A 14,561-nucleotide genomic window follows, 5' to 3' on the forward strand; every position below is an offset into this window, starting at 1 on the left:
AGAAGCCGCGAATATTCAAATGGGCTGGTCCCGGGTCTGCCGCGCGCCGGGCCCCTCGGAGCCCGGGCCCCCGCTCTAAGTTGGGGTGCGAGGGAAGGCCTTGGGGGCTCTCCGGGCCGCGGCCGCGGGGTTCCCCCAAAATGGCTCCAAGATGCGGGGCCTGGGCAGCCGCGCGGGCTCCATCCCCGCCCGTCGCCATCGGCGAAAACTTCGCCACCGCGGCCGCGACAACTGTCGGCTCAACGGCGGGGACGCGGCAGGGGGTCCTGGGGTCCCGGGGGGGCGAGCGCGTGAGGGCCTCGGGGACCGGTCCGGGATGACGCCCCTGCCGCAGCCGCCCCGAGCCCCGCGCGCTGCCCCGCGCCCATCCGCGCACCCCGGCCCGTCACCTGCGCCCACCCCGCGCCCCCCGGACCCCGCCGCACCCCCAGCCCGCCCGCCCCTCCCCCCGGCCCGCCCGCAGCACTCACCTGAGTTTCTCCATGTCTGCGGCAGAGGCCTGCGGAGAGCAAAGGAAAGGGTCAGTGCGCGGCAGGGCGCCCCGCCGGCCCGTTCCGTTCCGTGGGCGGCCCCGCACGCGCCCCAGCCCGTGCCCCCCGTGCCTCAGTGGGCGCGCCGGGCCTCGGCCGTGTAACAGGTGAGCCCGCCCGGGCCGCCACCGAGTTACGCCCCCCGGACAGAACCGGGAACCGGCCGGGGACGCGGGGTGCAGCGGCCCGGGCGGCTGGCGGCCTCGCTGGTACAGGGGCCCCTCCGTGCCCGTCGACTCTCGGGCGGCCGCGGCCCCCGCCGCTCCCCGGCCCGCCGTTAACCCCTGCTGCCCCGTTCCCTCCCTCCGTCCCTCCCGAGCCCGGCAGCGCAAGAGCGCTGAGTCGCTAGAGAGTGTTGGAACCGCGTACCCGGCCGGCGCTCACGCAGCCCGAGGGGAACGGCATCGGAAGCAGGCGCTCTGGTCTCGGCCCGGGACCCTGCTGCCTCTGATCCTGGGGTTCGGGGTCTGCCCCCCCTTCTGGGCCCGAGGGATTAACCCCGGCGCGCCCGGTTCTCCGGCGGGGTTCCGAGCCGCTGGCGCAGACCCGCCCGCGTGCGATGTGCAGACCCTCGGTGCCGGACGGCACCTCCTTACGTCCGGGACCCACCAGCCCCTGTTAACCCTGCGGGTTCCGGCGAACCCCGGGGACGGCGAGCGGCCCGAGCGGGATCGCACTTCCTGCGTGCAACGGGCTCTTCTATGCCCGGCCGAGGCCGTCCCCGGGGCTGCCCCCGCCCTCCCGCTAAAGGCTGTGCTGGAGACTGAGCTCTGGGACGACGCCACAGACCTGAGAAGACTGATGGCTGCCCATCCCGGACCCTCGCGCCGGGCGCCGCCGCCGCGTCCGCCGGGAGCGCGCTCTGCTCAGTCCGGGCCCCACGCCGCCTCCCCCACCGCCCCGCCGAGCGAGGGCGCAGCCCGGCCTCGGAGCTTCGGCCAGGCTCGGCCAGCAACTTCCCGGGCGCCCGAGCAGGCCTCCCCTGCGCTCCCCCAGCCTCAGTTTCCTCTCCTGAAACCTGGAGGTGGGAGGGCGGGAGGAGCTCGGACAGGCGCTCTGCTGCCCTCCAGCTCTGGCGCGCTGCAGAGGGGCTGGGTTAGGGAAAGGACCCCTGGGGCGCCCGGTGGGCTTCCCTCCCCGTACACTTTAATAAAAGTTTACAAAAAAGCACGAGCCCAGACCCCCTTCTACGAGTCCTCCTTCCGGATCAGAGTTCTCTAGTTAAGAGTTTGACGCATTCCAGCACGACCCCCAGCGCCCCTCTTCCCCAGGCCCACCTTTTCGAGTTCCCATCATAGCACGCATCTCTCGCACTGGGTTCCAGCACATAGCAGACACTCAATAAACACGGACAGTGCATGCCTGGGTCCTATGGCACCGAAGTAAGGCTTCTCCAGCCTTCCCCAGGCTGTCTGTGAGTTTCCACGCAGGAGCCCCGGATCTCCCCAGGACACCCAGCACCCAGCAGTCTTGGCCTCCTCGAGCCAGCGCAGGGTGGGAGGAGCCGTCCACTGGCAGGGTCAGAGCTAGCCAGGATGAAACCAACCCCCCCAATCCAAGTGTTCATCTACCCATCCATCCACCAATGGCTCCCCACTCATTCGGTGGCTGGCAGCCGGGGAGGAGGGCAAGGGAGGCCAGCAGGCTCTCTGGAGGCTAATCTGGAGGTATACCTCCACCCCAAGTCTGGGGTTCATCTTAAGGAGAGCCACCTGCCCCTGGCCCAGGGCGATAGCTCCTTCCAGCCACCAGGGCCCTAGATCTACAAGGCTGGGCCCTCAAGCTGACATGACAGGGCTTGTTTTGGGTCTGACGCCATTCTTAAGAGGCCTCTTCTACCCAAAGGCAGGGGCCATCCCTCATCTGTCTTCGGCCTCCTCAATCACTCACAGTGAATGACCTGCCGGGGCATTTGTCTGGAATTAATAAGAATGTATTAAAATTTAATTTTAAAAAGCTAGCATCAATTATTTACATTGACTATTTCAGCTCTTCTAGAAGGCTGATCTGGGAACCCCCCACCTCCCAGGGGACTGGGAAAGAAGCAAGGGAGGTGATGGGTAGCTTTGTGGCTAGGGTGGGGGCTGGGCGGGGCAGGAGACAATGGAAAGACAGCCCCTGCCCTTTCCTTTACTGTTTCTGATTGTGGCACACGGCTTGGATTCTCCTCTGACCCTGGACCCAGGTGGGTCAGCAGGGCCCTGGCTTTTACAATCGCCTTCACAAGCAACTCTGCATGCAGGGTAGCTACTGCGTCTAGTTCCAGCCAGATAGAAGGCCGTGTCTTTGCCAGTGCCATCCAGAGCATCCTGATTCGGTGGAGGAGGAGCCACCAGACATGAGGAGATTCAGGGAACTAGCGACCCGACCTGAGGCTGGCCCTCCTGGGACTTGCTATTGCGCAGTTCAAGACTTCACTAACCTCAGACCCGGGAAAGCATGGTCCAGGGGACCTTTGTTTTCCAGCACCTTCACCTGAGCACCCTCCTTATTACATGTCCCAAACGGGGCTCCTTCTGACCGGGGTGGGCTATCTTCTTCCTGCCACCTGTGTCTTTATTTCCTGCAAAACCCTCATGAGACAAGTACGGAATGACGGAGGCCCAGAGGCTTGCCCTGCCTGGACACTCTCCCTGTGTCACCGAGGCACGAGGGCTTGCATACCCACACAGTCCCTTGAGGAGGACTGGGACACTCAGTCCTGCCTAGCAGAGACCCTATCCTCCCCTACCCAGGCCACCTCTGAGCTGCCCAGGTCTCTGTCTCAGCATCCTTGTTCTTCTGGGATGCCACGCTCAGAACTCTGTCCAGCTGACGCCTTCTCTGGCTACCCAGGCAGCACAGAGCCCTCCTGGCTGGTTACTATGTCACTGTGGCCACAGCAAGGTGGCATTCCAACACACAGGTAAGGGGCCATCTGTGAATGTAAGTGCAGAGTCTCATCTGCCACAAGCCATTCCTGGCCCTCCCTGCAGCCTGCCTCTGCCAGCTGGAGGCCTGGGTCCCTGGGTGCTCAGCGGATAGCTCTGTCCACTGAAGACATGGGAATGTCTTCCACTACCTGCTTCACACACATCTGAGGTGCATACTAAAACCACTTCACAGGAGCCAGTCAGGTTGAAGGGAGGGCCTTGGTCAAGCCTGGGCTCTGAACTTACCCTTACCTTACTTCTCTCTCCTTGGCTATTTCTCTTTCCCTTCCTTCCTAACAGCAGCCGAGGAAACAGTCTAAACCATGGGAGAGGGGCAGGGCCTACCCCTCCTCACTGACTGTAAAGGGGGACTCCCCTAATTAACTGTGTGACCTCGACAAGGCTCTCTTCCTGTCTAGGAAGGAAGGATAGAAAATTCTCTGGGGGGATGCTTTGAGTGACAGGTGGCCCCAAGGAAGGATGTCCTATGGACCAGGCTGCAGAGGGTGCCTGCCCCAGAGAGTCAGTCTTTATATGGCTATTTTGGGAAGACTTCTCCCTTGCTCCTGGCATTCCTGCATTTGTTCAACAAACACAAGTTGGGTGCTGAGACCTGCTGTTGGGGAAGGGCAGTGTGTACTCCAGCTGGGAACACTCAGTATTCCAGGAGTCTAGCAGAAGCTCCTGCATCAGGCCAGGTGGGGACCAGGTAGAGGTGGGAAGGCTCCTGGATGCAGGCTGGCTGGAGAGTGAGGAAGAGAGAGCAGGACTCTGGTCAAGAGGGTCTGCAGTTGCCTACACAGTCAATGGAGGCATCGATGGAGACACAGGAACTTGGGGCTGGGGAACAGGGTCAAGAAATGCAGATCTGGCGGTGGTCAGACCAGGGGTGACACTTAAGACCCCCACCCTGGTCAGTGAAGCCAACACAGTCACAGGAGTCAGGATAGTACCTGCAGGCTCCATATGGGGTCTCTAGGAGGGAGAGGTCATCTTTGTGCCATGGCTGGGTCATAGGAGAGTTGAGGACAGGATCTAGCATCCCTAGGCAACCCCAGGGCTCTGTCTGTGCTGTGGGATCCCCATGGCAACCTCAGCGGATGGGGGCAAGAAGAATGCCCATCCAAGGCTGCCTGGCAAATTAGTGGCTTGGCGCTGTCCCAAGGAGGGGGCAAAGCATCCTTCTTGGGTACAGTAGAACCTGTCTTCTTAGGCTTTTTTGGGATCTATGGGGCTTGCAGGGATCCCTCTCCAAGCCTGTTACATTCATCAACCAGGCCTGTGCCTGCAAACTGGCCTCCCAGGCTAAATCTGGCCCGCTAGCATGTTGTATTTGGCCTGTTTGAGGTTTCTCTCTCTCTCTCTCTCTCTCTCTCTCTCTCTCTCTCTCTCTCTCTCTCTCTCTCAATGTTTGAGCCAACATGTAAAAATTGGATGAGTTTACATTTTAAAATCCGTATTTTTGGCTTCTACTGAAAATTTTGGAAGATGTAGCGACTCCGCCCCACATTCCCACGCAGAAGGAGACAGGGTGCATGAAGCAGCGCCCTTTGGAGGCATGGGAGGCACTTCCAAACATCTGCTCAAGGTCACTCAGCATCAAGCACATTGTCACAACCCCACCCTACCACACCATTGTCATTGGCTCGGTGCCTCTTGATTTCTTTTTGACACTGATTTAAAAGGAAAAAAAAAAAAAAAAAAGGCAGACTTTTAAGTCACTCACAGTGGGGTATGAGTGATCCCCAGTCCCAAGTCTGTAGCAGCTGTAGTTTCCTGTGACCTTCCACACTGATTTCTTATTCATCTACCCACGGCCACTCATCCAGACAGGACTAAAGCCCAACACCGCATGCTGGTCACCCACTCTGTCCAGAGGAGCTGCTAAAGGCCAGGGACTGGCTCTCACAGAGGGGTTTCTCAGGCCTGTCGCCTTACCATGCACCCCTGGTCTAACAAGTCCCCAAGACTCTCGGCTGCAAGGCACCCCTCCAAAGTTCTAACTTGGACAGAGCCTTCCAGAAGCCTGGGTGTCAGCAATTCCCCTGGGCCATGGTCCTCAGAGAGAGAGAAAGAGAGAGAGAGAGCTAGAGCAATGCAGAGATGCAGACAGTGGGGATCCCAGACGATTAGCAGTACCTCATGGAGGAGACGGGGACAAGATCAGGAGCTGGGAAAACTGAGGCCAGGGAAGGCAGGAAGACCTACCTAATCACACAGCAGGCAGCTGGCCCTGGTGGGCCTTAGGGGAGGCTTTGGGGACCTCTGAGAAGCAGAACTCCATGTCCATCTCTTAGAGGACTGGCCCTGGAGAAGGGCCACCTGGAGGCGACGAGGACAGACCGGAGGCTTATTGTAGCTGCCCTTCCCTGCACACTGAACAATGGAGAATGAGATAGTCCATCAGGAGCTTAGAGCAGGATGAGCCAACAATAGGCAGGTGGACCTCTCCCTAGACCATGAACTATCCTGGTAGCCATAGTGCTTTGCTAATTGAGTCCGTTGTGATGGAATCAGAACCATAGACTGGCACTGTCCTCAGTATACAGGAGGAGTGTCTTCAGGAGCCTCCAGGTTGTGGTAGGAGAACCAGGAAGGCTCTGTTGACCCAGTAATGATGTTAATATTGTTACTGAGTCCAGACCCCACCCAGTTTGCTGCTTGGAAATTAGAACATTCACTTTCATCTTAGTGATTCACGCGTTGGGTGCTTGTGGTCTGTGGTACAATCATATAAAACAGTGTGATGAGGGCCGGACAGGACTTGCGGGGAGCAGACTCATGCTCATTCATGCTAGGGTTGGGGGTAGGATGGGGACTCACCCGGTACATGCTGGGGGAACCAGTTGCATCTCCCTGCTTGCTGCTGCCCATGCCAAGGCCCCTGCTGTCTGTGACATCCAAAGAATACCAGGGGCTCTGAGCCGGGTCCTGTTCCTCAGAGGCTGGGGCTCTGGTCTGGGATTCTTGGGCTGGAGAGGACTCCTGGCTGTGGCCTTGAGGACCCCTGAAGCCCTCCAGGGTCTCTGGGTCCAGCACACGCACAGTGACCTCATCCAGGAACTTGGAGAAAGGCAGCCTGGCCTCCCGACGGTGGCCCAAGCGGGCAAGGGATCCCCCAGCAGCCTTGCAGCCTGAGCTTGGGGGCTCTGCCGTGAAAGGAGAGCCAGGAGACCTCAGTGCCCTGGCCTGGCAGCGGCCTGCTTTCCAGCTGTGGTGAGAAACTGTGCTCTCTAGGCCTGTGCCAGGTTTCTGCTTGTGGCTGTGTATCTCCCTTGTGTGGGCTTCTGCCCTGGATGGCAGGAGGCAGTTGGAATCTACCCACCCAGGGCTAGCAGGGCCAGGGCTTTGGGCCTGGGAGCTGGCCCCTGTAAGCATCCTTCTCAGGCGGTCCAGCGTCATGCTTTCCATCATCTGTCTTAGAGCTCATGCCCTCCTGGCTCAGGCTCCGATGACCAGCCAATGTCCTCTTACCCATCGACCCAGTGCCAGCACACGGCAGTCCCACCCTCAAAATTGATTGCCACTACATGCAAGCTTTGGGGATTGGCATCAGAGAGAAAGCGTCACGTCCGTCCTCAGCTTTGCCTGGTGGGCAGACAAGGGCTGCCATGGCTGGGGTTCAGCACAGGGAACAGGACAGAAGGACAGACACCTGTCACAGCCACCCAGTACCGGCACAGGGAAGGTATTAACTGCAACAAATGCACCAGATTACACCTGCGCCTCTCCTCTTCCCGACAAGAGCCGGCGGCCAGGGCCAGGGCATGGCTCTGTGGGCAGCATGCGAACATCAGGGCCTGCGTTCAGATCCCCAGCACTCACACAAGCGGGGCTGACACTGCATGTCTTGTGACTCCAGCACTGGATGAGCAGAGGCAGGAGGATCCCCAGGAGCTCTCTGGTCAGCCATCCTAGCTGAACTGGTGAGCTCCAGGTCCACTGAAGAAAGTCTGTCTCAGAAAATAAGGTGGAGAGCAATGGAGGAAGACAACTAGTGTCAACCTCTGGCCTTCACATATGTATGTGTGCGCACGCGCACACACACGCGCGCGCGCGCACACACACACACACGCACGCGCACACACACGCACGCGCACACACACGCACACGCACGCGCGCGCACACACGCACGCACGCACGCACCCCCCCTCAAAAAGAGCCTGCATTTTCATCTGAGATGCAATATTAACCATTAAAGCCCCACATTTCCCAGGCTCCCTTGCAACCAGGGATATGAACACGTCGGGTGCATGAGTTAGGGACCTCTTTCACACAGACCGGGTGGCTTTCCTACGTCCTTCAGGCTCCCACTCCGATACCCTCTTTCGTGGCGCTCTGCAGTTGGAGCTGTGGCAGCCAAGTTGCACCATGAGCCATACTTGTGGCCAAGGATACACAAAGACAAGAGGAGCAGAGACACGAAACAGAGTTGGATCCTTTGCCGACCACTGAAACCTCACAGTAGCCCCACACTTCTTGCCTGTGTTGTCCCTTTAGCCTGAGAAAGATGGCTGCGTAAGTCACAATTGCTTGCAGTCTTGGTTGCTAGCAACTACAAACAATTGAGATACACGGGATGAGGTGGGTGGCGGCGGCTGCCAACCCTGGAGCAGAGACCTGTAGCACTGGCGCAGGTGTGGTGACAGGGGGTAGTGCCAGGAGGAGGAAAGCTGTGTAACCGCGCCACCCCTAAGCTTCAAAGGGAACTAAAGCTGCGGCAGGTCCAGGCCCTCAGCCAGCTGGCAGCCTCACCCCTCCCTTCATACTGCCTGTCTACACTGCACCTGGAAGCCTGCAGAGACGCCACAGGGCAAGCCCCCAGGGTCCTGGCTCTCCGGGTGCTGCTAGATGCCCCTTTGAAGCCCATAACAGCCAGCTGAATGGCTGTGGGACTCAGCATGCAGCAGCACCATAAAGGCCTCAGCGGGCCAAGGTGGGCAAACTACAGCCAGCTCAGCGCTACCCTGATCCCTGATCACACCTCCATACCATCTCCATCGTCACTTTTCAGGCCCCAGCTGCCACCGGGTCTCACCCGCACCCCAGTGATCATCTGCCTCCTACACCTGGCAGCACCAGCTTTGTAAATCCCCAGCCTAGGTGACTTGACACACAGCTGGCAGACTTCTGAAGACCCAGAGCCTTCCCTCCATTGCCCCCAGAGGAATGTGTCTAGTTCTTAAATGTATCAAAGTCTGTGCGGCCCAGGGGCCTTGGCAACTACTGTCCTTACCCCCAATCTCCTCACCATCTAACTCCTGACTAACCTTTAGAGGCCCAATTCAATAGTTTGTACCCTGGTGTCCCCACATTTGGATCATATATGCCACCCACAGTCTCTTTCATACCTACTGACTTTCTCATGACATGGCCCCCAGAACTCATCTGCTTAGTCTCTATGGCTCTCATTTGAACGCCAGATTTCTGCACTGCATCAGGCACATAGCACAGGCCTAATGAGGAGGCTGTGGGTAAGTAGGTGAGTGGATGGATGGATGGATGGATGGATAAGTGGGCAGGTAGATGAGTGGATGGGTGGGTAGGTGGATGGATTAACAGGCTAATGAATGAACAGGTGAATGAATGAATGTATGGGTAGGTGGATGGGTTGTAAAGGAGTGAGTGGATGGACAGATGGATGGATGTGTAGGATGATCAATCAGTAGGTGGAAAGACGGATGGGTACGGTGGGGAGTGGATGGACTGATGAATGGGTGAATGGGTAGATGAAAATAAATGGAAGGATGTGCGGGGGGATGGATGAATGGATATATCCATGGATGGGTGGGTAGAGTGAAAGACATACAGGCTCAGATGCCGGCTCACAAACAAGCATCATCCCAACCTGACAGGGAACCTGCTGTGGGCTGGGATTTGGATGAAGACATCAGGAAGAATCCCCAGTCCCTTGGAGAGCCAGTGTCCCCTGCCACAACCCCCAACAGCTTCCCCTGTATTCCCAACACCGCTCCATCGCCTACCTCATTGCCTGCTAGAACAATGGCCCATCAGACCTTAGGGTGCCACCTCATCTGACTACCCAGGCTGGCAGGGTGGGCAGGGCAGCAGGGAGTGTGTAAAGGGTCCCAGGAGGACTTGGAGCTCACTTGCAAGGGTGCTCATTTGGCTGTGGCATTAGCATGTGTGGTCCCTGAAGAGCCCCAGGGCCCTGGCCAACAAACACATCCTTTGAGTCTATTCCTGACTTCCAGCCACATGAGACCAGTTTCTGTTGTCATAACAATCACTGGCTCCCAGCCCTGAGGATGATGCTGGCCATCACAACTGGCAGTCTGGGCCTGCTGGCCCCTTGGTAGTCTGGGGTACCATCACAGGAGGGGATCGCTGCTTCTGAACAGCAAGCACACTGCCTGAGCTCTTCAGAGCTCTACCCCATTGGGTTCTGCATGGCAGGTCTATTCTCCCCTGTGGTGGCACAGGGAACTTGATCTTTTACGTGAAGTAGCTTGTCAGAGACCCTGGGGACAGGAAGAAGAGACAGGCACTGCCTGCTCCTCCTGGGTGGTAAGCCCTGGAAACCCAAGTCATCTTGTTCTCACAATTCTCCAAGCTAGGACAGCCACTCTGTATCTAGAGGAAGAACAGGGAAGAGGCAGGGTTACTGGGAAATGCACGTGGCCCACCATAAACCATGTATGGAGCAAGCACCACAGAGACCCCAGCCTCCTTCCCACAATTCTCCTCCAAGCACCGAATTTGTACCATGCTCCCCTTCACAGAGGGCACTCTGAAACATCCCCGGGAACACTCAGCTTCCTACTGATAACCCAAGAATCCTCCAGGGCAGCCACAGCTCCTGGGTATCCGAGTCCCTGACACTGCCTATCTGCTCCGTCCACCCAGAATTCTGCCGTCTCTCATTCCCCAGAAAGCAGGTGAGCTCAGGTCACTGAGACCTTCCACAGTGTCCGCCCCATCCCCTAACCCAGGAGAGAAGCCCTTGTGGGACCATCAGGCTGGCCGATCGTCTTTGGATGGGGCATCACGTCCGCTATGTGGTTCCCTAGGGCATATCCCTTGGTGTGGCCACTGATCTGGGCTTCTCCTGACTCTGAAACCCGTCAGGGGTCAGCACGAGGGTCTGATCCTCCTTCAGCCTTGCTCAGTTGTCCTTCTCTGGAGCAGAGGGATTGAGGGGCACATGGACAGACAACAGCCAGGTCATGGCCTGATGCTGCACCTTGTCACTGTACCAACTGCCTTCCGCCCACAGGTCCCCTAACTACTCACCCATCCTTTCAGTCCTGCACCTGCACCGCTGACAGGCACTTATCCATCCATTACTCGCAGTCTCACTCCTGAATCTATCGGCTGCCCGCTCAACCGTGCACCACTCCCCTGGCTTGTCTTCATGGGTTGACATGTGCAAATTTGTGCACAAACCTGCCCTTCCACGCCTAGGTCCACATGCTACTGCTCTTCTTGAGTCCCTCCGCCCATCTGATCCTACCCTCATCTTACGGGCACTCAAGATCCTACCTACCCCAGCACCCTCTCATTAATCCACCTATTTACTCGCCCATTCTCCTTGTCTACAGTCACACAGTCTGATGCTACTCTGTAACCACCCATCAGTCCCCTGATGTCTACACAGCCGCCCGGCCGTTCATCCATGTGCCTTGCACTACGGTCTTCAGTCATCAACATTTCCTTCTGCCCACTCTTCCATCTGCTCCCACCCATCCTCTTTTCCTCTTATAATCGTTAACCTTTCCTCCCATCACCCACCTCTCCGATTTCCACTCACCTATGCAGTCACTGTCTGTCCTGACGGGATCCCATCAATACACCACCCCCGCCCGTCTCTCTCGCTCTCCCCAGGTCCGATGTCTCCCCTCCGTTCCATCCCAGCATGCACCACCAGTGGCATGACTTGGGATCTCTTCACTTGTCTCCCTACCCAGCCCCCCAACTTGGTTCAGAGCCTGTTAACCTCACACAACTGCAGCCCCCTCGCTCAGCGTAGGCCTGGGTAGCTGCTGCTTTCCCGCAGGGGATGGATGCCCTCAGAGGCGGCATCCTGACCTCCAGGCTCAACTAAGGAGGCATAGGAATGCCTTCTCGTCCGCTGCTGCACTGGCGAGGGGACCACATCTCTCACTAGACTGTGGACTCCCGAAGGCCAGTTTACCTAAGTGACAGTGTGCGTGTAAAGCAGCTGTACAAGGTGAACAGAGAATGCCCAACACATTCACTCATCTGTTCCTACTCCAATGGCTGACCCAGCAGGGACAGCACTGCCTAGCTGCAGCCACCAGTCCCTGCCGGGGCCTGCTCTGGGTTACTCTTCAGGCCGTGCCAGGTGCTTGTCTCTAGAGAGGTCCAGGGCCTTGCCTGAGGTCACACAGCAAACCACTGGCAGAGCATAGACTGGTACCCTGGGCTTTGGACCGAACCCAGAGTCCTCCTCAGTCCCATGACGAGCTCTGAGGCAGGATGAGAGGGGAGAAGGCGCCCCGGGGCAACTGTGGACCAACACAGTGAGCTTAGGCGCCCTGAACATCAGGCCTGTGTCAGGAAGACAACCCTGGCCTTGGATAGCCACATCTCGTCATTTTCTGGTCGGTAGACTCACGCCTTCTCACTGCTCCCTGCAAGCCTTGTTCCTCTACTCCAACGCTAACTTCACCCCCCCCCCCAACTTAGTCTCCTGTGAGTTGTGGGGAAGTCTGTGGACTGCCTCCAAGCCGTGGATGGACGGCATGGACGGCATGGACGGATGGACGGCATGAACGGATGGACGGATGGACGATGGATGGCTGCCACTCCCTCCTGTTCACTCATCCATCCGTCCATTCTCCGAGATACTGCTGCAGGGAGGGTGCTGAGGACACTACCCAATACACAGTCAGTGTTCTATCAATGGCAGGCACTGCAGGCCAACCGGTGCCCATGGCCTTGGAGAGAGACTAACTGGAAAGTTCCTGTCTAGACTGCTGCAGGCTGAGTTCTGCTCTTAGCCCCTCACCTAACCTCTAGCCTATGGGAAGCGTCTATAGGCGCCCGCAGGCAGCCCTGCGCCCCCACTTCCAGGGTCCAGAACAGGCCACAGGAACGCACACGTGTGAGGTGGCAGTAACTTGAGAGGGTCCTTGGTGCTGTGCCGCAGCCCCTCTCCTTGCGCCTGCATCTGCCGCTGCTCACTTTTCAGAGCCGCCCTGATTATAGAGAGATGTGGGAAAATTAAGGGTTTGCAGGAGGCTGCCAGGCCCTGCTGCTGCCTCCCCGCCCTGCTTGTCACAGATGCCAGGCAGAGCCGCCCCCAACGGCCACTTGCCCTAGTGGGCTGTCCAGACGCACCACAGTGGATAAGGGGCTTCCTCCTAGAGACCTTCTCATAGCCTGGACTTGTGAGTAGCAAATACCACTTGCTCCTGGCCAGTGGAGGAAACTGAGGCTCAGAAACCAGAAGAGACCATCCCATGGCCTCCAGAGGCCCCGGGCTATGAGGATCTCCGGGTAGGGGAGCCCGTGAAGACGATGCCGTATCTGTGCCTAAGGCGCTAGTTCAGGGACCGCACTGGTGGGCCACCCCTGGCCATCAGGGCTGCACACCTGCATGGCTCACTTCTCCTGCAGTTAGCTAGCCCTTGCTCCTGGCGACCTTTCTGGCCCATCATGCTCACTCAGGAGATTCTGGGATGTTACCCACACAGCTCCTGCCCCAAAGCAACCTTGTTCTGATGGGGTGGGCACACACGAGGAAGGAAACACCTCTAAAGCAGGCAGGAAACGGAAATACCAGGGGCAGAAATTCCCAGGCAACGTGCTGGGGCTCTGTGAGCAGGTCAGCGCCTGCAGAGCGGCCCTGGGCGAGGCCCTGTCTCCCCAGCCTCAGTTTCCTCTCCTGTCAATGAGAGGGCTGCTGGCGGCCTGCTAAGGCCGCCTGAGATGAAGGTGCCCGAGGCTTGCGCGGGCACACGCACGGCCCACGCTCGGGAACCGGCCCCTGTCCAGTCTCCTTCCGGCTCTGCGGCCTCTCTGCGGCCGCCCCCCCTTCCCCGAGCGGGGTGGGCTCAGCCGGGTCCCCCGCACCCGCCTTGCGCACGTCCTCAGGCCGCACGCGCACTGCAGTCGCGGAGGCCCAGCCGCCCCGCCCCGCGCCAGGGCCCCGGGCCCCGGCGCCACCCAGGGCCGCCGCGGGCGCGCGCAGGGACCGCCCCGGCGTGGTGCCCGCCGCCCCGCCCCGCCCCGCGCCCTCCCCGCCCGGCTCGCGGGTACTCACCGCCCGGCGAAGCCGGCCCGGCCGCCGGCTGCCCGTCCACATGGCCCCGGCTCTGCGCGCCCGAGCCCGCGGCCGGGGCTCCCCAGCGCCCCGCTTCCCGCAGGGAGCGCCCGCCCCCCGCCCCCGGCCCGGCTCCCCGCCAGCCCCGGCCCCGCGCAGCCGCGGCTGCTCCGGCGCTTCCCCGCGCCGCGCCGGGCTGGGCGCACGTGGTGGGCGCGGGGCGCACAGGGCGCGGAATGGCGGCGCGCGGGGTGAATGAGTCCCGCGCGCATGAATGGCGGCGGACATGAATGGAGGAGTGCGGGGTGCAATGCAGTGTCCCAGGCGCTGCTAGGGCTAATCTGCTGGGGGGCTTCAGCATTTAGTAGGCACCTGGTGTATACCAGCGAGCCCCGCACAGAAAAGACAGGTGCCTGCCCTCAGCGAGCTTACAGTTGAGGAAAGTGACTTCCCAGGGTATGGCCTGCTCTCCAGGCCAGTGCAGGACCCCCTACCTAACCCCCCCCCATCCCATCCCAGTCAGGGACTCTTTAAACTGCTACAACCTTCCCATTCCTTTCCCAGCCTGACCTGCAGATGTTATTTTTATTTTGGGGGTGTGTATGTGTGTGGGGGGTCTTCCTTCTTTCCAAGAAGTAATCAGAAAGGGAGAGTGATTTCAGGCAGGCCACTGTGGCTGGGGTGGAGCATCCTTCTCCTTGTCCCCAGTAGCGTTCAGAGCTTGCCCGATCTTGGCAGTAGATGACACTCTGATATAGTGGGTCTAATGGCCCCAACCAGCATGGTTGGAGTCCAGCATAAGTCCTGAGAACTCCAGGGTCTCTGGTCCAGCAGTAGCCAGCATACGAATGCAAGACACATGGGGCCAGG

At 59.3% G+C, this 14,561-nt stretch overlaps 1 protein-coding gene across 5 annotated transcripts in view; it reads right to left on the bottom strand.

Moving 5' to 3' along the window:
* The window catches only part of Begain (brain enriched guanylate kinase associated), a 31,964-nt gene extending 17,988 nt beyond the window's left edge, over positions 1–13,976 (bottom strand). Inside the window, exons 1-3 of one of the 5 annotated variants that reach the window (XM_051196595.1) lie at positions 1,320–1,402; positions 900–1,210; positions 471–499 (exon numbers count right to left, since the gene is read on the bottom strand). In XM_051196595.1, the coding sequence (XP_051052552.1) occupies positions 471–499; positions 900–935 (65 nt within the window). In that variant the 5' untranslated portion in view covers positions 936–1,210; positions 1,320–1,402. Of the gene's footprint in view, positions 1–470; positions 500–899; positions 1,211–1,319; positions 1,654–1,807; positions 1,992–13,691 lie in introns of those variants that run through there. The other 4 variants (XM_051196594.1, XM_051196597.1, XM_051196596.1 and 1 more) reach the window with 4 other exon arrangements.
* Positions 13,977–14,561: the final 585 nt, after the last annotated feature.

This window comes from Phodopus roborovskii, unplaced genomic scaffold, assembly GCF_943737965.1.
Source record: "Phodopus roborovskii unplaced genomic scaffold, PHOROB, whole genome shotgun sequence".
Taxonomy (NCBI): Eukaryota; Metazoa; Chordata; class Mammalia; order Rodentia; family Cricetidae; genus Phodopus; species Phodopus roborovskii.